Source organism: Solanum stenotomum, chromosome 9 (genome assembly GCF_019186545.1).
Source record: "Solanum stenotomum isolate F172 chromosome 9, ASM1918654v1, whole genome shotgun sequence".
Taxonomy (NCBI): Eukaryota; Viridiplantae; Streptophyta; class Magnoliopsida; order Solanales; family Solanaceae; genus Solanum; species Solanum stenotomum.
The window spans coordinates 34,680,674-34,706,001 of record NC_064290.1 but is presented as its reverse complement, the minus strand read 5'-3'; the positions used below and the strand labels follow the sequence as shown (position 1 = coordinate 34,706,001).

Sequence of the window (25,328 nt, the reverse complement as noted above, 5' to 3'; positions counted from 1 at the left end):
ATCAACATTTAGCAAGATCTAATCAAACCTGAAATCCAAACAATAATATAATATGAGACCTAGAACATACACATCAAGTTAAGCAAAAATATTAAAGAAAGCCTCAATAACCAAGAATAGAGAAGACCACTAAGCACAAAATCGAAGAAAAGGGGTCTCGGATTTAGAAGCAAACACCACAATGAGATCCAAGAACAAAATCCGCAAAAAAGAGGTCACACAAGTAAAGAACAAGGGATAGAGGAGTTTGGGAAGTGAAAGATATCAAAAATATGAAAGGTTGCTTTTTTAAAACTTGAAAAGACTCTTGGCCCTTTTATTTCAGGCGCACTTGGTGATATGCGAATAACGTCACCGAATGCATTCGACGAATCACCGAAGGAGCTTAAGCTCGCCAATGATACCTGAACAACTTTCAAACATGATAGACAATTTGGTGGACCCGATGTAGTTTGCCTACTGTGATTGTGCAAATCACTGATTTGGTCCCTAATTGCCAAAGTTGACATTACAATATTTCAGAATTCTTGGTTCAAAGGGAAAATATGAAGATGTCCTCCCAATCATCTCGTCGCATTACCGACTAGATACTTTCATCGGTTCTGCATCCTTTCAACTTTTCAACTTCATTTCAACCTACACTCACAACACCCATTATTGAAAGCACTAAAATAAACGTCGTTGCCTCCCAAGAAGTGTCTTATATAATGTAATGGCACGATACAATTATTACTCATTAACAATCAATTTTGGGATTTGGGACGGTGTAACTAGGGTACTTTCCTTTTTTCCTTGAATTTAAGATAGATGGAGATCTGACACATTTGAGTTTCCAGCTACTTGATTGTTACTGGGAAGTAACCATTTGAGTCAAAGTGGAGAAGTCATTATTCAAATCCTTCAATACTTATTGAACCCTTCAACCTTATTGAAGATCTTTGTAAGCATATCCTCGGTTAGGTTTCCTTCCGGTCCACCTGATTCCTTTGGTTTAGGGAGATCATGAGGTGGGACATCCCTATCTTTTTCAGCTTTCCTATCTCTCCAATTGCCACCTCGATCTCTCCAATCTCTCCAGCAATTATCTCGATCATTGTTCCAACCTTTGTTCGCACCCTATCTATGATAGTTACGATGAGAACCACACAATTGATTTCCCATGTAATTGACCTCTTTGTTGTACAATGCCTCAAACTTGGCATCTTTCGGACACTGCCCACTACTTGTTCAAACTGCATTTACCATTTTCAATCTACCACCCATGAAATGTTTGGATATAAAATCAAGTTGGATCATAATTTTAGCCATGTTTTGATCACGCTCATGATCCTTTTCCATTGGTTCCTTGCTCATGACCCATAATTGAGAAGATACTTGATCCTCTCTTGTATGCCATGCTCGCTTTACTTTAGTCATATAATCTAACAACAATGTTGCCACATTGAACAGTTGTCACATCAGCTCACCTTGAAAAAGTTCATCAGCCAAGCCCTTGTTGAGTAAATCAAAGCTAAAATAAAATTATTGCAACAACAAATTGTCTGGAGCACCATGTTTTGGACATTGTAGAAGCAATTTTTAGAACCACAACCATGTCTCATGAAGAGGTTCACTTCCCACTCTTTTGAAGTTCTAGATGTTGTCCCTAAGCTTGAACATTTTTTAGGGAGGACATAATCTATTTATGAAAGGTTCGGTCAACACCTCCCAATAAGTGATAGAATCATTTGGCAACTCAACCAACCATCTAGTAGCTTTTCCAGATAAAGAGAATAGGAATAATCTCAGCCGAATAGATTCTTATAAGATGTTTGTGAAGAAGAACGACCTACAAATATCCACAAAGTTTTGAATCTGTTTATGAGGATCCTCATGATCTAAATCCTGAACATTTTTGTCATTTGGAGAAGTTGTAGCATTTTACCGGTTACATGGAATATTGCCTCCATGTTGTGGGCGGTAACGAGATAGCTCCATTGGTTGCAATGACATTCATGTGCATGTCATTCCAGTCACACCATTTGATCATTTTACCCGTAGTGACTAGCGTCATCACTACCATTATTACTCATGTTTATACCTACAAATAGGCAACACAACACACCAACAAACAATCTACTATAACTCAACAAGTTTATAAACTAACTTCATTAATTGAATTCCTAATCACCGTTCCTCTGCAGCAGCTCCATTTTTTTATAACACTCAAATTATCCTCAAAAACAAGTAAGAGAATAAACAGTTTTTGTAAAAATATCCAACTAAGAGTCGCGGACGAATCCCACAAGGAATGGTATAATGATAAGAATTAAACTAGAATATTAAGAGTGCGGACCTATTCATTGTAGCACGTTAAGACAAATGGGTGGATGATTCCACCAAATTTACTAAAATAGTTTGTGGAGTATAAAGTGTCAAAATTAAATTGAACTAAAAGTTAGAAATTCAAGCAATCAGGAAGTAATCTAGGGATGCGGGGGTTGGAATTGATGTCACGTAAAGGGAAAATGTGTTGCTCGATAGTATTAAACAATCTTGGATTGGTTGAATCATCTTCAATGATACTAATTTTCTTTTGATCTCATAGTACCAATTCATATAATATCTTTTCGGTCTCATCTATGTGACTAACAAATCAACCCATTACCTTACAAAATCACTCTTTTAGTAAATTTGGGCAAATAGATTTGAACCATAATCTCTCTTTTGAGTAAACCATAGAAATCAAACCTGAATTGCATGCATTAAGCTAATTACCCACTCAAATTGATAACTTTCGAGCATCAATAGGAGATCGAGAATAGGATTAAGTTTGAAACCTTAACACATGAATTAACCCTATGATATTTAGCCTAAGCCATGAATGAACATTAATAAAATAGAGAAAAACACAATACTTATTACATAATTCAACACCCAACCCCAGAATTGCACCCCTAAAATTGGAGTTTTAGCCACACATCATAAAAGGTAAAGAAATTATACCTATGATTATAGCAGTCATGGATGTGATGAAAATAAGCAATTATAATCATTACCCACTTCGATTTCAACTTCAAATTATCAATTCGAAGCCTGAAATTTAAAATCCCAAAAATAAAAATGTTTTTCACAAGGTAAAGAGTCTCATACAAAACTCTCAATGTCAAAAACTACAATGCCAAAAAGTTCTCTTCCAAAAGCTCTGAAAAACTATCTATTTTCTCTCTCCTTTGGGTTGTTTATAGTTTTCTAAGATTTGGCCCAAAACTTGTTGCGTGACCAACTCGGCGATATTAGTCAGGCTCGCCAATCAAGATCATTGGATTGTTGTTTGTGCCTTAGCTCACCTTTATTTTTCTTTAGGCTTCAAGTGTTTGAACATCAGTTGGTGAACTCGATCAAGGCTTTCTTTCACATTTGGAGGTTTGCCGATTACCACATTTGTTCGTCTTTTAGTCCTCATTTTTTCATCAAAGTCTTGTCACCTTCGCCGATGGTCATGTTGTTCTCCCTTCGTCTTCGGTGGGTCGCCATTTAACTTTTTAGATCGTCGAGCTGCCTTGAACATCTTCAGTTGTGAGCATTGCTGCTTGTGTGAGGTCAAGACATTTGGGTGATCCGACCTTTTGGTTAGACAACTGCGAGTGTGCAGTTTCTACTTCTTTAATTGTTTTTGGCTTTTCTTTCATGTATTCATGCATGCCTTGTCCTTTAGTTTTCATCATCAAAATATCATAAGAATAGGGCATAATTAGGCATTGAGGACAATAATTATTGAATTAAAAAGGCCTCAAATGAGTCTAAATCTACCACTCACTACATATTAGGAAGGGTAAAATGGTAATTTTATAAAAAAATTATAAAAATGATAGACCAAGTCATTACATGGATATATTATCCAATTTCAAACTAATGTGCAAATGAACTTAATTGACTTCCTATTTATGTAGGAACAAAAGCTTCTACGTAAGTTACTTGCAAGTTACCTATTTTATTGGAAGCTTGTCTGATTGCAAGCTTCTCTGATTGTAAACTTATTCAATAAATTGTGTAATGAAAATCTACAATACGGTCTATTTATAGCAATCTTCATCATGGTTTTGTGCTGTTTGAATTTCTAGAAATTAAATTCATAATTTTCATACATTTTATCACATCATCAAAATCAAGGACTGTGAAAGAAAATTAATTATATTTTTAACAACAACATACCATTATAGTCCAACAAAGTGGGTCCAGGTAGAGTGTACCTCTACCTTCACTCTCTACCTCAAAGGTATGGAGGTTCTTTATTATAGACCCTCGACTCAGGCAGAAACAATCTAAAAAAAATAGAAGTACAATAAAAACATATAACAACAAATAAAATATAGTAGTAGAATAGCAACTATAACAAAAAAATCTTCTAATCATGGTACAAGGAATCAAAAGAAAAATATGAAGGACAAGAAACTACAAGAAAAATAGCATGACCACTAATATGACCAGACAACAAGATAACATACTGCTACCTACTAACCTACGACGCCCTAATCTAAGAACTCCATGCCCTCCTATATAAGGTCATGTCCTCGGTAAGCGACATTTTTTTGATGCCTCATTTGATCACCACACTCAATACTTCTCTAGTCTACCCTTGCCTCTCTTGAAAGCATCCAAACTCATGTGTAGCTTCTCTTTTTCACGTGCCCCAGTTGCCCTCGTCTTATCTTTTACTGAATCCACTACCACCTTTTTAGATATTTTTATTTTTAATCTTATCTCACATACTATGCTCACACATTCATCAGAACATCATCATTTCTACAACTTTCACCATCAGAATGTGAGAGTTTTTGATTGGCTAAGATTCCTCCCGTACAACATAATTTGTCTAACCACCAAACTATAGAACTTGCATTTATGTGTTGGAGACACCTTCTTATGATTTTAATACAAATTATCTCAATTATAGTTCTACATTTGTAAAAAGAAAGTCTTAAATTTATGTGATTATGACATGTAGACTTTTATGCTTTTTCCTATGACATCGTAAAGTAAAAAGGAGGGAAGAGAAAGGTGCCAAGAAGCGCAAGTTAGGTGAGTATGGTGCAGGATCATAAAGAACTCAACATATTTCCATAATTTTCAAAAATTATTTAACGCCAAAACTAACAGTTTGTTGTGGACATTTCACAAAACAAAATATTTATAGTAAAAAAACAAACAAAAATTCCTACATTATTCCATCTCCTTCCTTTCCTCTTTGCTTTCCATTTTCTCCTCCATTGTGAGAACAAATTCATACCAGAAATAAGTCAAAAAGTTGAATCGAAGCAACCCTAAATGGGGTTTTTTTATGGAGATTTTAAAATAAGAGGTAAATTGATTGATAAAATGACGGGATCTTTATTTTGTAATTTCCAGATAAATGAAGGATCTTTTCATTCGTTTCATTCTTCTCTTCTTTAATTTTTTTCCAAAATAATTTCTCTTTTTTTTTTCTTTATTTAACGATTTTCTTGCAACTTTATAGGTTCTTTAGCCAATGTCTTATTTTCTTCAAATAATTTAGTAATAAATACATTTCTCGCTATTCTATCTAGTTTACGATGAAATAGGTTAGAACAATGAAAAATATGATTAAAAATATCTGACCCAGATGAAATTGAGTGATTTTTTTGTAAATATGGAGGAAATTTCTTTCGATTTAGCATTTAGGGGTGTGGATGTATTGGTTTTTGGTCATCGATTATGAATAAAACTAAATTATATAATGCTGCTCAATTTGGGCATTGGTGGAATTATTTTTTTCCATGTGACCCTTTATTTGATCATATATAAATTGTGGTTGATTTTCTTTCCAAGAGATATTAATTTGGGTTGTTATTTTTTGTTTTATATAGGACAACCTTTGATTTTTTTTTTTTGAGTGAAATGGATTAGCTGACAATGGAGAATTAAATTTGGGAAGCTATGTTATCGTTGAAATTAATAAAACACATATTTTTTATGAAATTTGAAGGGACCGAACAATGTTGTCTAAAGGTGAACATCAATCGGTCACACTGTCTGTATTGCTGAAGCGGGAACTAGCCCAAAAGAAGATTGAAAGACCCGATATTTCTCATGGTCAAGCTAATCAGATCAAGAAAGGAGAAGACTTCACCTTCCTCAAGCCCAAATGCCAACGGGTTTTGGGAGATGAAGTCACTCCCTTTTCGGTTTTTGGGGTACGTTATTATGTTTCTATCTTATGATTTTTACGAGATGTTTTTATTTTCTATGGTGTAATGAAATTTATCATGTTGGATGTTATCTTTAAAATTCTCAATAGAGTTTTTTATCACCTAATGTTGTCGTCCTTTCCTTAGGATAACAAATTGTTACATTGAGCCATAAATTTCATGTTGACCTTTGATATGCTATGTAGTATCCTATATGTTTGAGAAAACTAGCCATGGTGCCAAAATTTGATGTTTTCCCCATTTGCCTTTCTTTAACTTATTTTCTACGTAGAATCAATAGTTATTTCAAGAGTCCGGAGAAATACTTTAATTTCCCTTTTATAATTTATTGCACGGAAAATATATTTTTTGCAAACAATGTACTGTTGTGTTACATTTTCACCTATGAATTTTGCATGTTTGACCTAAAAAATTTATTCTTGACAAATTGTTAAATATATGTAGTCACACGTCCTCTTTTTTGTATTAATATAATTATTGTCATTTATATTTTTTTTCATTCCTTTTCTAGTTATTTGATGGAATCAATGGGTCGGCAGCCGCTATCTATACTAAAGAGAATCTATTGCAGAATGTATTGAGTGCTATTCCCGCAGACGTTAATAGATATGAGTGGGTTGCAGCATTACCTAGGGCTTTGGTTGCAGGATTCGTCAAGACAGACAAAGAATTCCAAGAAAAAGGTATTAGTTTTTTCTATATATAAGGAAGCTATTATAAATCTTAACATGAAGTTGCCATGATGTCACGACTCAAAAAATGAGGTCATGGTAACACCTACTAAATCCTACCAACAGGTATGTCAACCATTATTTCCAAAAAAACGATAATAGGCCTACGGAGCAAAAGAAGTAAAACAAAGCATTATACGACAGTTCAAAGAAAAAGTAATGGAAATAAAAAGAATATATATATACATATTACCCTTGAACAAGGACAAAATACGATATCCATAAAAAAACTTTGTGGATGCTAGTGAAAAACTACTACAAAAGATCGTGTATAGACTAGACATATACAAGAAATACAAATATTGGCTTGAAATACAAAATACTAGTCATAAATATATATAAAAAGATGAGTCAACCATAAATGCAACTAAGCTCACCCTCAATCTCTGAAATGTCAACTACAGTAGCATGAAGATCAACGGGGTCGACTAGCGCTCACATATACATCAAGAAAAAAGGTGCATAGTGCAGTATGAGTACCAAATCAACATGTACTAAGTAGGCTTCATAGGCAGACTGGACTTGCGATTGAAATAACATAATAACAAGTACGTAAACAACGGGGTAATAAGGCATAAATAAAGGAGTGGCTAGTCCTGAGTCATAATACGGCTACTAAACATATGTGGAAAAAGCAATAAAGTCATATAAACTTAATTGGACCTCCATAAGACAAGAAAGTACAAACAAAGACATGCAATAACAATCAAATAATTAATAACCTGACCAAACCCCCATAAACCCATCGACTACTCACAAAGATACACTACAAGTCTCAACTCAAAAATGACGATGAAAACCTTCCCAGAATCTGGAATCGGGATAACACCAGAATCTAACATTAGGATAACACCGGGTGGTTGCATCTATCGGAATCTCACATCTGAAAATCCCATGCTTCCTAAAATATTACATTGGAAATCTTTGAAATAATGTAGCACACACTAGAATATTACATTGGAAAAGTTAGACCTTCCAAAAATCTTACACCAGAAAGCCTTATAGAAACCTAGCACATCACTGAAACTTATATCAGAATTGCTAGTCCTTCGCAAATTCTTACATCAGAAAACCATAGAAACCAAGTCAATCTCAGAATCTTACATCAGAATGAATACACAATAACCTAGTAGCTCACGGAATATTACATCGCAGTTGTGTTGAACACTAGCATATCCTGGAATCTTACATCGTAATAGCGCAACACCACTAATTAGCCCCTCTCGAAATTGCACCTTGGGTCAGGTGTCTTACAGAAAGGACTAGGGTCCTGAATGAGTCTTGGTAGTTATCTCACCATAACCATCCACTCGCACATACTAGTAGGGCTATCCAAAATTCACAACCCATCTCAAAAGGATGTATCTAGCCCAATCCATTTTAGAATCAATCCCCACATGCCAGACAAGCTAACATCTAAGGAAGATATTAGAAAACCTACGCTAAGGGTCAATAACATCAATAGTAAGGCTATTCGAGATTATTCACAATTCACGAGAACAAATATAAGATCAACTACTCATGATTAACCCAATAATTCCTGATAAAATCACAACACAGCTAAATCAATCAAATCATAATAAAAACAAGTACTCATGCTAAATACTAGCCTAACACTTAGCAAATTCTTATTTGAGGATAATCAACAAGCAGGGTTTAAGGACATTAAGTTGTAGTCTACCTCAAGCCAAACACGTGCACTCCAAATCTCTAAATCTGTATTTTTCCTTTGAGATGCCTCCTAACGATGTTTAACGATTAAAATATTGATCATGATGTCAATACAATCTTTTCGACATCCATACTACAAAAATTGATTTTTGGTCTAAAATGGAGCCAAAATGGCAATGCAGGACCTGGAATAGGAATCAAAAATTGACTCCATCAATAGGTCCCAGCAAGCTCAAGGAAATTGTATGTAAAGATGGGCATAATCCGAGCTGCAAAACACTTTAAAACAGCCCAACAAGCAACAAGCTTCACAATACTCATTACTAACTAAACTTCACAATTGAAATTAGAACTTTCGAGCTTAAGAGTGTGAATATTGACCTTAATGACCTCCCCATACTAATCCCAGCTCTAAGGTGAGAATTCCCACAAAAATTACCACAAACAGAGCTCTCAAACTCTTCTCTTCACTTATGAAAAGTGAAGAAAAAGAATGAGATATAATCTCCCAGTGATGATCGCAAAAGCAGGCAAGTGGCTGCTAAAGCAGCAAAATCATAGTTAGTCAGCCACTGCTAAAGAGCTCAAGGTTTGCTAAAGAAGCTACGACTAAATCAATCAAGGGCCGCTAAAATGGCTATCGATAAAGCGGTCGCATCGGCCAAAGTTAAGATGAAATCCTTCTCTAAACGGGTCCTCAGAATTTGTTTTGAACCTCGTGCAGATAAGTAAACTATGATAACCCACAAAATTCCATGTTCTAGACTGAACGAAGATATCAAAACTTCCATTTGAGATTATATTGACAAAGAGTGGGTCCGACACCCATTGCTCCAGTTTTGTCAAAAAGCCAAAAGGTAGCTCGAAAGGATTATGGAAGACTAAGGACCCAAATCAACGATCTATCTAAAAAGTAAATTCAATACGACAGACTAATTGAACAATCATGATTGCATTCTAAGGTTTTTTGCCTAAAGTTTTGACCGTAATGAACTGTTCTAACTTCAAAATCTCAAAAATAGAAAAACTTTCATTAAAACCAAACAAACGATCCGGTGACCAAACTATCAGCCCCAGCAAGTCATAAATGAATTGGGACTCGATAGTAAAGCCCTAAATGCTAAAAATATTTATAAACAAAGAAAATGACCTTGATGGTCATTACAATATCCACTACTAAGAGGACTTTCTACTTCAAAATTAAATAGTTAAGAAATATATGAAGGCTCAAATAGGTGGAAATGTTGAGCTTGCAAGTCATGATTGATCTCCTAGGAAGCCTTTCGACTGGATGGTGTCTCCACTGAACTTTAACCACAAGAATATCTCTCGAGCACAACAACCTTACATCCATATCCAAGATAGCAATTGGCTCCTCCAAAAAGTTCAAACGATCATCTTGCTGGACTTAGTCATACCAAAGCACATGGGACTTGTCAGAAACATATCTGTGAACTATTGACACATGGAAAACTAGATGAACAACTGAAAAGGGAAGTGGCAAGTCCAACTCATAAACAACAACTGTAACTCTTCAAAGAATCCCAAAAGGCTTAATATATATGGGGCTAATTTTATCCCTCCTCTCAAATCATATCATGCCCTCCAAAGGTGACACTAAGAGGAACATAAGATTACCAACATCATTACTAAAGGGACAAAGCCTATAGTCGGCATAGCTTTTCTGCCTTCTCTCAGCTTCTTGTAGCCTGTCTTGAATAACTTGAATTCAAGCTAAAGCATCCTGAAGCAAGTCCGTACCATGACGCCTAAAATCCAAAGTGTGAAACCAACCAACCGGAGATCGACAATTCCTACCATACAATACCTCGAACGGGCCATCTAAATACTTGAATGGTAGTTGTTATTATAAAAAAAAACTCCGCCAAAGCCAAAAAAATGATCCCACTATCATTATAAATCAAACACATAGGTTCAAAGCAAATTCTCAAAAATCTAAATAGTCCACTTTTATTGCCCATCCGTATGTGGGTTAAATGTTGTGCTAAGATAAACCCAAGTACCTAACTCCTCCTGAAATTCCCTCTAGGAGATAGGATTGAATTGAGAACCTCTATCAAAGATAATAGACATTGCACCTTATGAAAACAAACAACGTCTTCCACATGGTTATGAGCCAACCACTCGACACTAAAGGAAGACTGAATGGGAAAGAAATGAGTCAATTTGGTCAATCCATCCATGATGACCAAAATTCTATTAACATCGCAAGAAGTTTGTGGTAATCCCACAAGAAATTTCATAGTGATCAGTTCCAACTTCCACTCAGGAATGGGTAATCACTAAAACTCACTGTCAGTCCTCAAGTGCTTAGCCTTTAACTACAGACAACATAGGCATTGAGCTTAATATATTGCTATATACCTCTTCATATCGCTCCATAAGTAATGTTTCCTTAATTTTCTATACATCTTGGTTGTGCCCGGGTGAATAAAATATCTAGAGTTGTGAACCTCCTAAAGTATCATTTGAATCACATCTACAACTCGAGGAACACAAATACATTGGCTAAATCTCAAATACCGTGTGAGTCTAAGGTCACCTCACCAGGGCCATCGCTCCAAACTTGATCACCAATTTGCCTTAAACCCTCATCCTCAGATTGACAACCATGAATATGCTCAAATAGGGTGGAGCAAGCATCGCTACAAGCTAAAACTCGACTGGGATCGGAGATATATTCCTAACTAATCTACAGGCAAAGTGTTGGATGTCCAACGCCAAGGGTCTCTTTAAAATAGGAAAGAAGGATGGACTCCCCGTACTCACTACCTTCCAGCTCAAGGCATTTGCCACCATATTTACCATGCCCGAATGGTATAGAATAGAGAGATTATAGTACTTTAGAAGCTTAATCTACCTATGCAAACTGAAATTAAGATTCTTTTGGCTCAAAATAAACTAAAGACTCCAATGATCTGTGAAGATCTCATAATTATCTTCATACAAGTAGTGCCTACAAATCTTAATAGTGAAAACTACAATTTCTGACTCCAAATCATGAGTGGTGTAGTTGCGCTCATACACCATAAGTTGCCTTGATACATATTCTATAGCATGGCCCTACTGCATTAGAGCATAATCAACTGGTCAATGGTGCAACTATAAAAGGGAAGCCCTTTATGAATCCATAGTAGTCTGCCAACCTAACAAAACACCAAATCTTTAACACTAAGGTGGGCCTAGCCCAATCACGAATGGACTCAATCTTCGTTGGGTCTACCATAAGTACATACTTGAATACCACGTGCCCCAAGAAGGCTCTAGACTCAAGAAAGAACTCACACTTTGAGAACTTCGCATAAAGTCGTTGATCTCTCAATGCCTGGAACATAATCCTCAAATGTTGCTCATGATCTGTTTACTTCTTGCATAGAAATATTATTGATGAACACAATAATGGAGGATTTTATATAAGGCCTAGAAACATGTTTCATCAAGTCGATAAATATCGTTGGGCCATTGCTCAACTAAAAATACATCACTAGGAACTCATAACAGTCATAACGAGTATTAAAATTTGTCTTAGGGATGTCCTATTCCCTAATTAACAACTATGATAACTAGATCTCAAGTCGATCTAATAAAACAATGTGGCACCCTAAAGCTAATCAAATAATTCATCGATACGAGGCATAAGATACTTATTATTCACTGTCACCCTATTTAGTTGCATGTAATCAATACATAAATGCATAGAACTATATTTCTTCTTCATAAAGAAAATGGGATCACCCCAAGGTGAGACACTAGGTTTAATAAAGCCCTTACACAAAAGATCCCAAAGATGAATATTTAGTTATTTATGCTCAATAGGTGTCATACGGTAGGGTGGAATAGAAATAGGATGAGTGATCGACTCTACATCAATAGCAAAATAAATATCACACTCAAGAAGAAGGCCATGTAATTCTGTAGGAAAGACATTTGAGAACTCAAGCATAATAGGGATAGGATAAACTATAGGGACCTCCCTACTAACATCATGTACATAATCCAAATAGGCTAGGAACCCATTAGATACAAATCTTTGATCCCGAATATAAGAGATAATCTCAATTGGTGTGCGCTACATAAATCCTACCACACAAATTGAGGAACACATGGCATGGCTAAGGTAATAGTCTTGGCAAAGCAATCTAGAACTGCATGATAGGGTAATAATCAGTCCATTCAAAGAATAACATTAAAATCTGACATATCAAACAAAATAAGGTCATATCATAAGTCGCACTCTCGGATCGTCACCATAAAAGCACTACAAACCTGATCAACTATTAAAGAATCACCCACAGGAGTTGATACTTTCAATGAAATTGAGAAAAGGTTCAGAAAGAAACTCCAATCAATGAGAAAAATAAATAGACACATAAAAATATGTAGATCCTGATCAAAATAAGCAAAGGCCCACTGATGGAAAACTGAGATCGTACCTACAATAATTGAATTAGGCCTCAGCCTACAGCCAAGTAGGAAGTGCATAGAAATGACCATGCCCACCCCTGGACTCGGCTTCAGCTCTACCATATTCTCTTATTGTTTGAGCACATTCTTGAGTACTCTAGACCACCCCTACGAACCTAAGATCATTCTCTACTGGGAGGCGATAAAAGTCTATGCTTGGGTCAATATCTAGGATAGTGTCCAACATCGCCATACTCAAAGCAAACTCTATCACCCTAAGGTATAGGTGGAAGACTATTTGATCCACCCTGGCTTGAATTTAGTGGGAGGCCTGAACTGGTCGGCGAAAATTGCCCAATTGTCTGCCCTTCAGATTGATAAGCATGCCGCCCTCTGCTTGAGAGGCTTTTACCACAGGATTGAGAACTACTATAGTTGTCTTAGAAGCGAGTGTTCATATTACTTTCCCTATGAGACTCATGATGGAGTTCCTATATAGTATGAGCATTCTCAACTACATCTAAAAATGATCTACCCATCAATATAAAGGAGTTTGTAGCAATCTAGAGCAGAAACCTCGAACAAAGCACCAAATTATTTCCTTCTTTGTAGTCAAAATCATAGTAGCATGTTTGGAGAGCTCATGAAAATGGGTCACATACTCCAGTACTAACATAGAGCCATACTCCAGTCTAGTAAGTAGGTCTCTTAATCTGTCCATGATACTACGGGGCATAAACTTGGTCTGGAAGAACTCAGAAACTTTCATCCAAGTTAAAGGAAAGGACCTTACTGGGATACACTATGAATGTACGCCACCATTGTTTGGGTGGTTGTCTAAATAATGGGCCCCTATGGACTCAACCAAACCTAGGCATACAACCTCTCATGACAAATAGTCAAGAACTCGTAAGCATCCTTTCTTGTAGCCTCTGAAATCCTTGGAGGAGCCAATCTCAAGAACCTTCCGAACATCTACACCTCCACTATCATGGCGGCCTCAAGTGTCGTAGGCTGAGTAACAACAGGTGGAGGTAATATTTCTACACTGGGATCCACAATGAAAGGCTACACTCCTGGACCCACTTGATACTGCCCCATACCCCCTAGTATCGCTAATAGCTAAATGATGGCAATTTGAAGGCCCAACGCAACTGTAGGACTAGGTGACAGTTAAGTTGGTCTCAGCCCCATCGACTGCTAAGGAATAGGCACATGTTGTGGCTCAATAACTAGATCAAGAGTCACCTCTCTAGATCGATCCTAAGCTTGTGCAATAGCTCGTGCACAACCTCGAGGTCAACCCTAGCCCTAACCCTAGTAAGGGCTCTACCTACTGGCCCAGGAGCATTGTCCTTAGCTGCGACACCTTTCATAGGCACCATCGACAAAAGGTTGAAACAAATGAGAATTCCATATACCAACAGGACTAAAAACGCACAATATGGAATTAAAAGAAAGAATCTCCCTAAATATGTCCTATAGCCTCCTAAAGATAAGTTATAGACATGTTCGCACCAATCCACAGGACTCTAATAGATATTATCCTTGGACAAACTACACCGCTGAATCTGAAGCTCTGATACCAACATTTCATGATCCAAAACTGGGGTCATGATGACACATAATAAATTCCAATAGTATGTAAGTCAACACTTATACCGGAACAAATGATAATGGGCCTAAAAAGAGGATAAGTAGATCGAATCATAATAAGATCATTCAAACAACAAAAATAAGAAGTAATATATATATATATATATATATATATATATATATTCCTCGAACGAGAAAAAAATACAATATCCATCCCAAAAACCTAGTGGATGTTAGTGCAAAGCTACTACAAAAAATTAAGTACAAACTAGACACATACAAAAGATATACACACTATCTAAAAATACAAAAGACCAATAATAAATATACAAAAATATATGGGAAAATCATGTAAAATAACAAGCTCACTCTTAGTCTCCAGAATATCAGCTACAACACCACGAGAATCAACAGGGTCGACTAGCGCTTGGATCTACGTCAAGGAAAAAGATGTCAAGTATAGTATAAGTACCAAAATAATGGATACTCAGTAAGCATCATAGGACCACCAAGCTCGTGATTGAAAACGTAATAACAAGTGAGTAAATAATGAGGTAATAATGCAAAACTAAAGACATGGCTAGTCCTGAATCATAATAAGGCTATGGCTGTAAATGGAGAAAGCAATAAAGTTATATAAACCTAACAGGACCCCCACAAGCCCTAAAGTTACAAACATAGGCATAACAATAAAATCAAACAATTAATAATCTGGTAGAAACCTCACAAACCTGATAGGTGCAGAAAAGAGCTACCCTACAAGCCTCAACTCAAAAATGACCATGAACACTAGCCCAGAATCTGATATTGGGATAACAGTAGGTAACATAGCATCTCCCAGAATATTATATTAGAATAACCATTTCTTCCCATAATATTACATCAGAACGTATTGAAAGAACCTAAGACACCCCAGAATTTTACATCGAAATAACTAGTTCTTCTCAGAATCTTACATTAGAAAGCCTAAATAAAAATCTAGCACATCCCAGAAACTTACATCATAATAGCTTGTCCTTACTAGAATCTTATATTAGAAAGCCTTAGAAACGTCGGAATGACTACATAGAAATCTAGTAGCTACCAAAATCTTACGTTAGATCAGATGTACATAACACTAGCATATCTCAGAATCTTACATCAGAATAGCGATAACACTAACTAGCCCCTCTCAAAATCTCACCTCGGGTCAAATTTCTCACAAAAATTAATAGGGTCATAAATGATTCTAGATAGTCATCTCACAATAACCAGCCACTCACACATACTAATAGGGCTATGTGAAGGTCAAAACCTAGCTTGGAGGGTTGTGTCTAACCTAATACATTCTTCAATCTAGCTCCACGTACCATAGAAGCCAACATCTAATGCAAATACTACCCAACCTAGGCTAAGGCTTATTACTAAGATCATTCTAGTCTATTCACAACTTATAGGAATAATTATAACATTCAACTACTCATGATCAACCCAATAATTCGTCATACAATCAAAACACGGCTAAATCAATCAAATAACAATAAAAAGGGGAATCCTGCTAAATACCAACCCAACACTTAGCAACTTATCATCTAAAGACAATCAACAAATAAGGTTTAAGAATAGTAAGTCATACTGTACCTCGAAGAAAAACATGCATGCTCCAAACCCTTAAATTCTTTTCCCATCTGAGCCGCCTCCAAATGATGCCACACTATCAAAATAGTGATGTCGGCATTCATACTATCATTTTTACTCCCATATTGGAACAAACAAAATTGGGTCTAAAATCAAGCCAAAATGTCAATGTGGGACCTACATAGGAATCACAAAATGAACTCTGTCAATAGGTTCCAACCAGCTCAACAAACAGCTGCCCCCAAAATGGGCACAATCTCAGCTCTTAAACACTTCTAAACTGCCCAACAAGAAACAATCTTCATAAAACCCAATTTTAGCAAAATTCAACAATTTAAACGAGAACTTAGGAGCCTGAATAGTGATCTTAACGACGTCCCCATGCTAATTCCAGCTTAAATATAAGAATTCCCATGAATATTGCCAAAAACTGAGCTCTCAAACTCTTTTCTTCACTTATGAAAAGTGAAAAAGAAGTTGAGTCAGATATAATCTGTCAACGATGACTGCAAAAGTGGTCACTGCAAAACCGCTTAAGTATTTGGGCCATAATTGGCCGGCCATTGCTAAAGCGGTTGTGTCAATAGCCTTGGCATCAACCAAAGCTAAGATGAAATCTCCTTGAATGGGTCCTCAAAACTAATTCAAAACCTCATGAACACAAACAAACTATGCTACCCCACTAAATTTGATGCTCTGGATTCTACAATGATGTTGAAACTTCCGTCCAAAATCTACTCGACCAAAAGTTGGTCCCACACGCAAGGCTACATTTTTGCCAAAAAGCCACAAGATAGCTTGAAATGAGTCAGGAAGTCTTGAGACCCAAACGAAAGGTCCATCAAGACTAAAAATTGATATTAATGATCTAACGAAACCATCAAAATTACATTCTAAGGTCATTTACCTAAAATATTTGACCAAATTCAACCGTTCAAATTTTAAAATCTCTAAATCATAAAAACTTGCATAAAATCAAATGAACTATCTAGTGACCGAACCATCAGTCCGTCGTAAATGACTCGGGCCGCTACAGGAAATCCCTAAACACCAAAACTACTGAAAATAGAGAAAATGACCTAAAGGGTCAATACAAATGAAAATAGAAATGATAGAAGAAACCTCGTCATTTAGATGATATAGTATTACTGTGTGTGCTTGATTATTATAATATTATTACTATTGCTTCTAAACAATTTGATTTGAACCTATAACTCAAGTAATGAATTTATGGGGTTTTCTATATAACTTGTAATGACCTATTGGAAGTTCTATTATAGTAGTTCTTTTTCTGTTGGATATCACGAATCTAAGAGGCAGGTCATTGAATTAGACTCTAACTTCTAAACTCTTGGATTCAACTATATATAAACTTGTATTCACCTTTTATAAAGTGACCCAACATTACCTCTTTGTCTTTTGGAAGGTGAAATGTAGTAACATCAAAAAAAAAAACAGAGACAATCTACTTGGAATGCATCAAGTTGGAGTCTTTTCTTCTTTTATTTGCATAATTTTCCTACTTTAAATACAAGAGTTGTTTTTTGTGTTTTGTTTCAATGCATTCATTTTCTCCAACTTATGTTACATACATTATTTAAGCTAGCTGGTGAATAGAAGGTTACATTAAGTCCTTCAATATAGTTATGCTTGTAATAGTCATATTTCCAATTACCTTCTTTACTTCATGATAGAATATCTTACTTAAAATATCAGTATAGTTTTTCCAAGTACTAGTATGAATATATACTATTAAGAAGTTTTTTTATGTGACGTTGCAGCACAAAAATCAGGGACAACGGTCACATTTGTTATAATTGAAGGATGGGTTGTAACAGTTGCATCAGTTGGTGATTCTCTGTGTGTATTGGAATCTGCAGAAGGGGGAATTTATCATCTATCAGCTGATCATAGACTAGAGTGCAATGAAGAAGAGTGAGATTTGTGCCTTCTATGAGTTCAATAATTTATGAATATGGGAATACCTCTAGATTAACATTTTATTTATATATTTTGAATTAAATAGGAGGGAACGCATAACAACAAGTGGTGGAGAGGTTGGTCGGCTTAATACTGGTGGTGGTACACAGGTAACTTTTTATTAATACTTGGACATATCATGAAATAATCATGATATGTCCAAATTCACTCTTTCCTTCTTTTGTGTACTCAACATTTACAGAGTGTGGTAATTAATGGAAATGTAATACATGAAATAATCATGTTTGGACCACTATATACCTCTTCGTAGCTACTTGCAATAGGAACTTCTGACTCATAATTTTCTTTATTAGCATGTCATAATTTTTATTTATGTTCTTTCACTTGTCTATTTTTGTTCTTATATTTATTTTCTTGAAGATGTTTGTCTTATCAATTGATTTCAGATTGGTCCATTGAGATGTTGGCCTGGTGGATTATGCCTCTCACGATCCATTGGTGATATGGATGTTGGCGAGTTCATTGTTCCTGTACCCTATGTAAAACAAGTGAAGGTTTGTCTATTATGTGCTTCCCCTTTGCATTTTCTGTTTTGGGTCCTTTGAGCAAGTGTATATTTCCTTTGTGTATCTGCAATTATATATTTCAGCTTTAAAAACATTTAAGCATTCACTTGATAAGGCTATTACAATTATGACCACTTATAATTGTCCACATCAAATTAGGGAAGATGGAAATGCAATTTGAAATATTCTAATATTGAAGTTGTATTGTAAATTAGCTACTCTCTCTGTCCCAATTTATGTTACTTCCTTTCCTTTTTAGTCAGTCCCAAAAAGAATGACATATTTATATATTAAGTAACAACTTAACTATAAAATGTTTATTTTACCCTTAATGAAATAATTTACAGTAATACAAATTTCTATTATTCATTTTGGACCACAAGTTTTAAAAGTTTTCCTTTCTTTCTTAAACTCCGTGCCGAGTCAAACTACCTCACATAAAATGGAATGGATAGAGTAGTATTTTTTATTGAAAGTTTGAATCTAACAATGATGATATCCCTTTGCAAGAAGTCAATTTGAGGATAGATGGAGTAATTTTTGTTACCTATATCAGAAAGAAATATGTAAATTATGATTTCCATATCTTAAATTGTGTAATATTCATGTTGATTATCCCTTTTCTCTAGGACAGTAGGATGTCAGCTTTTATATGTTAATTAGGCTCTTTATCTCTTTGGCATATTAAACATGTCCTGAACACTGTAAGACATTATGCAAACAGCTATCTTCAGCAGGTGGAAGACTAGTAATTGCGAGTGATGGTGTCTGGGATGCTTTGTCTGCAGAAATATCGGTCGAATGTTGTCGTGGAATGTCTCCGGATGCTGCAGCTTGTCAAATTGTTAAGGTAAGAATAAGATCATTATATTACTTCATGTATGTTATTTATCAGATTATTTAGTTGATTTATTTTTTTTATTATCGATTCTCACCTCTTTCCTCCAACATACAGGAAGCGGTGCAGCCAAAAGGAATTCGAGATGACACAACTTGTATTGTGGTTGACATACAGCCATTAGAAAAGCCAAATCCTCCCCAGCCACCACCCAAAAAGTCAGGGAAAAAAGTGTTTAAGTCTATATTTCGCAAGAAAACTTCTGAGTCGTGTTCTAATACTGAGAGAGATTATGATGAACCAGATGTGGTTGAAGAACTATTTGAGGAAGGATCTGCGTCACTTTCTGACAGGTCTGGTCATGCTTTGTATTCTAATATGTCAATTTTGTTTCTATATACATGTCGTGTGTACTAGTGCTTATATTTGGTGTCTTCTTATAACTGCAGATTAGATGCTAAATATCCAATTTGCAACATGTTTAAGTTATACATCTGTGCCATTTGTCAAGTAGAAATAAAGCCTGCAGAAGGTATTTCAATACATGTTGGGTCCTCCAATACAAGAAACTTTCGTCCGTGGGATGGCCCTTTCATTTGCTCAAGCTGTCAAGAGAAGAAAGAAGCCATGGAAGGAAAAAGACCTTCCAGAAGTAAGGCGACTCATTTCCTACATAATTATTATCATTTTGTCATAAAGATTAATGTTGATCAGCCTTTTGGTTTTTTTTCTTTTGCAGATGGAAGATATAGCAGTGACAACGACTAGTTAATCCCCGCATTCAACTATTAACAATTATTGCACTGATGACTATAGTGGGTAGTTAGAATGTAGATTTCTTCTATTTCAATACAGAAAAAAAAGATATAGTTGGGTTGGTCTCTTTTAGGTCAAAAGATTAGAGAGTAACAACTGTCTTAGTGAATTGATGTGCCACTTTCTAAAAAAAGAGGTTCGCATATTTAAAGTACATCTCTCCCCCAGCTACATGTGATAAGATTATAAAGGCATAGAAGACTTGACTGCTATCTAATTGACATCACTGCTATAATGATTCTTTTTTTTTTTGTGATAGAACTAATAGTGAGTGGGAAGGCATTGTTTTGTGAAACTTTATTAGCTAGTAAGATTTATTAGGCTTTTTAAACAGAGACATCTCTGTAATTCTATTTGAGCATTTCATTTTTCCTATGAAGAAGCATGTTTAGCATCACAAGATTAAAAACATTTTGATACATTTAATATATTTTTAATTTAAGATTATAAGAATAAAAAATGTCTTTACGTTTTAAATTCAGTATCAATTTAATACAGGACAAATAAATTGAAATGGGGGAGTAATATTTAGCCACTTCTTTTACACGGATTTTTTTTAGATAAAAGATATCCTGACCTAAAACATGAAAGAACTCCAGTATATTGTGTCAGAATTTGAATCTTTTATAAGTAAGACTCAACTGTCACGATCCAATTTCTTAGGTCATGATGTCGCCTACTACAACCCACCATTAGGTAAGCATAACCCTTAGCCCAGAGCCATAAGCAATGGACTATCAAGCGAGAGCCAACAACAAGAAGCATAAAGCTGATAACAAGGCAAAGAAAAGATAATCAATAGAAAAACAATACAAGAACCATCCCAAGACATAGCATTAGTCAGTACTTGAGCATCTAATCCAAAATAAGAATGAAAGGCTTTTTACAAATACAACATGAGAGCAAGTTGTCTCTTAATACAATATAAAGACTATGACAAGCCATAACAAACAAAAATCAGTAACTCTGAATGCCAGGGGCTTACCCTAGTCTCCGAAACACCAAGTTGCTCCTCATGAATCCAACTCAGCGGCGATAACTCAAAATGTGATCTGTCGGGGGCAAAAGTGTAGTATGAGTACCAAAAATGATATTTAGTAGGCATCACCCGACTGATATTAAAAGGTAACACAAACATAAACAACAAGTAATAAGGAAAACATAGAGCAAGTAACTAAACATGAGATACTAAAGTAAATAGGGAATAAAGAATAGAAACATGATACAAGGGGTAACAAGTCGAGTCAATAACGTATTATCAGCAAACAAGGAAACAATAACAAAGAATAGAATATAGTCGAACAATAACCTAATCAGACCACATAAGCCCAAAAGGTACAAACAACAACCATAACCCAACCGGCCCCCATAAACTGAAGGGTGCAATCAACAAACAAGGATACTGGTGATAGGCAATGCATATCAATATAGGGTAAGCAGCAGGACCATTAGAGACCATCCCAAAACCTCTAACCACAAGCAGCCAATAAAGGGCTCGTCCGGCTAGATGGTATACTCTTAGGGGCACCATCACAAAGAGAAAGAGTAAGCCTAGGGGCCGCCCAGCCAGACAATAAACTCTCCCAGGGGTATTAATAAGATCAAATCATGCAAAAAAGGGCATCTACACGCCGGCTAGCAAGTAAAAACTAAGCATATCCCATATGCCTCTATTATCTCAAGTAGGAATGGAGAATGTCGTTGAGACGTCATAGTTTCAAAAATCAATAAGCCAATTGATTCAGGTGGTACGAATCATGTTAAAGCTAGTTTAGAATAAAAACCAAGTAAATTAGTATCTCATCATGAATGGTAACTATGCCAATGCATGAGACCGGATTGTACTACTAAATATATGAGAATGAACAAATAATGCAATGCATGCCATAACTAACATTCAAAGAAGGCACGCAAGTCAACAAATGTACAACCAACCAGACCAGCTACCAAATGGGAGAGTACTAACCTGGGAACAAAATAGTCCTCATATATGGCCTTGGGCCTAGTAAAATAATCAAGTTCAAAAAGAGTATAACATGCCTACCGCCAAATAACAAGCTAAGTGATCAAAGAAGAGCTTTCAAATCAATAAATGAGGAACCAACTCAAGGGACAACACCCTTCCCCAAACATACTGCTCCAATCCAAGACCGAGCAATAGCTAGGATCAACCCACGGCTATGACGATCCACCAGGGTCACAAGCACCAACACAACAAGAACAACCTAAATCAATCCCTACTAGGAGCAAATCATAATTATAGGGGTGATAAAAGACAACCTAAAACATCTAAGGTTGAACCTAGTCTAAGGCCACAATGTACCAAACCTACAAGGATAAGAAAGATCCTTTACACCGTGAGTGAAGCTAAAAGCCTAAACTAAGGATCCCAACACCCACAATAAGCCCAAGGCTCCTATAGATTCAAGGAAAGATGGAATGAACAAGAGAAAAGCTAAATATCCAGTAAATACAATCCAAAATTACATGAAATCTATTCTAGGAATTATCTAAGAAGCTCAATTGAGAAAGTAGACCAAAGCATACCTCAAAGCCAATCACGAGTGCTCCAATTCCACCTTTCAAGGGCTATCCACTCCTGAAATGCCTTCAAACACCACCACACTATCAAATTATTAATCACTGCATCATAACAAAATTTAGACACCAAATTAGCAATAATTGGAAACGGACCAAAAATTAAGTCAAAATGGGAATGTGAGACCCATACCTAAGAATTTCGAAACTGAATCCATCAAAAAGGTCCTAATTGACTGACAGGGATTGTGTCCTGAAATAGGACTCAATTTCGTACCTAGAATATCTCAAACACACATAAGCAATTAAAATACCAATAAAAGAAGACATGCAGCCCACTCGAGAGAGAATTAACTCAAACCGATGTTTTTCGCATTTCCATGAATACTCCAATGCGTATCCACGAACACCACAGACCTCCAGCACTTGGAACCACTTAATTATGGAGCTCCCGAAATAGCCAAAAGAAACTTTCGAGTTCAGTTGATTGCATGACTAGTTTTATTTAAAAGATAAGTCCCAAAAGCTCTTCAGGGTGGTGGAGCCCAAGGCTTGCGATCACAGGCCACGCGAGAAAAGGCCACTGAGAACACGAAGAAAGCCTTGCAAATGCAAAGAGTCAGCTATCGTGACCTTCGTGAACGTGGATGTCTTCACGCAAACGCGACCATTAGGGTCCACAGCCTCCCGCGATCGTGGTTATAGGCTTCGTGATAGCGAAGGTTAAGAGCACAAGGCTTCACGAATTTGGTCACTAAGGCCTGAGAATGTGAGGCCAAAAAGGCTCTGCGCAAAGTGATGCACATCAACTGGTTTGCCGCAGTTGGATTTCTTTAAATGGGGGCCTAGGATTTATTTTCAATCCCATGCGTGCAAAAAAATGTTATCCCATCAAATTCAGAATTTTGGTCTCAACGGAACTGTCGAAACTTCTATTTGAAGTTGTCTGGATGAAAAGTGGGTGCTACACCCAAGTTCCATTTTAAGATAGAATCTATAAGAAGGCTCGAAATGAGATCGAAAGCCTGAGGAACCAAACGAAAGGTCGTTCTAGAAAAAAATTGACATTATCGTTCTGACGAAATTCTCATCCGAGCATCTTTACCAAGAATGTTGACTGAAGTCAAACGTTGGCTTAAGCTTTAAAGTTAAAATGCCTAAGAAACAAATTCACACTTGAAGTCTTGGGGCTGGAACCAATCATGCCCCTAGCATAGAATGGTCATTCCAGAGTTGATTAAACCGTCAAAATTGCATTTTCAGGCTGTCCTCTTAAACTTTTGACTGAAGTCAACTATTCAAGATTCAAAGGCTCCAAACCATGCTTCCTGAACTAGAACCAACCCATAGATTCCATAAAGTACTTTGACCCTGTCCTAAAGATGAACCTTCTTAGAAAATTTCAGTTTTGCAACAAAGCTAAGCCCTAAAGCCACCAATGAACACCACCATGCTGACTTTCCCTAAACAAGGAATCAGAAGGAGTCACATCTCCAAATTCTAGCTAGCCATAATCAAACTCTAAGACCATAAGAAGGGGACGAATCCAAAAAAGGCCGAATGAGTGAAAACACAACTCCGCAATCGAGAGAAAAGACTAAGGCAGAGGGAGAAACCAGCCAGAAAGGATACCACAACTAAATAAGGGCAACTACCCAACACACAAATTTGAAAAATGGCAATCTCCCAACGACAACTCGAAAGGGATACCACATAATTAAGCCAACCTTCTAAGCCAACTAGGCCCAAAAACACACAAACCTTAAACAGGGAAAAGATGATCCAGGCATCTATCAAACAAGGATCGACACCACAATAATAGCACACAATAAGGGGGGGTGGGGAAGGAAACTAACAATTACAAGGCCACAACCACAACATCACTATCAAGGTAAGGCACAAGGAGTTGCTCAACCACTACTTCCAATCGAAGAAACACAACCTAGTCGATCCACTACTATAAGTAATCAACTACATGAGGCAAAACACAAACCTCAAAGTATGTTGTCATAACTAGCCAATGATAGATAACAAGCCCAATAACCCAAATAGGCATGAAAACCCTAAATCAAACAAAATAGGAATTAAAGGGATAAAACCACAAAATTGTATGCAAAAAAAGGATAACTGGAGCCAAAGATTCTGGATAGCCTGTAGAAACATAGAGCCGATCATGCCTAACCTCAACCTGAACACTAGATGTCACACCAGTAACACTAGAGGCACCACCTCCGACCGATGGTTCTGACAACTCATAAGAGTTATCTTACTAAATACCTTTCACCATGGTCTTATACGAGAGAAATGCTTTAGACTGATGACCAAGCTCCTAACATATACAATAAAGTCTAACCAACCTAGCCTTGGGAGTGCCAGATTC

General features: G+C 36.3%; 1 protein-coding gene across 1 annotated transcript; it reads left to right on the top strand.

The window, feature by feature from the left end:
- Window positions 1–5,990: 5,990 nt before the first annotated feature.
- On the top strand, window positions 5,991–20,362 carry LOC125877479 (probable protein phosphatase 2C 12). The gene is made up of 9 exons (XM_049558764.1): window positions 5,991–6,194; window positions 6,721–6,892; window positions 18,031–18,184; window positions 18,276–18,339; window positions 18,637–18,744; window positions 19,481–19,606; window positions 19,712–19,947; window positions 20,044–20,246; window positions 20,334–20,362. Exons 1-9 carry the CDS (start codon window positions 5,997–5,999, stop codon window positions 20,360–20,362), a joined length of 1,290 nt encoding a protein of 429 aa, XP_049414721.1. The 5' UTR covers window positions 5,991–5,996.
- The last annotated feature ends 4,966 nt before the right edge of the window (window positions 20,363–25,328 follow it).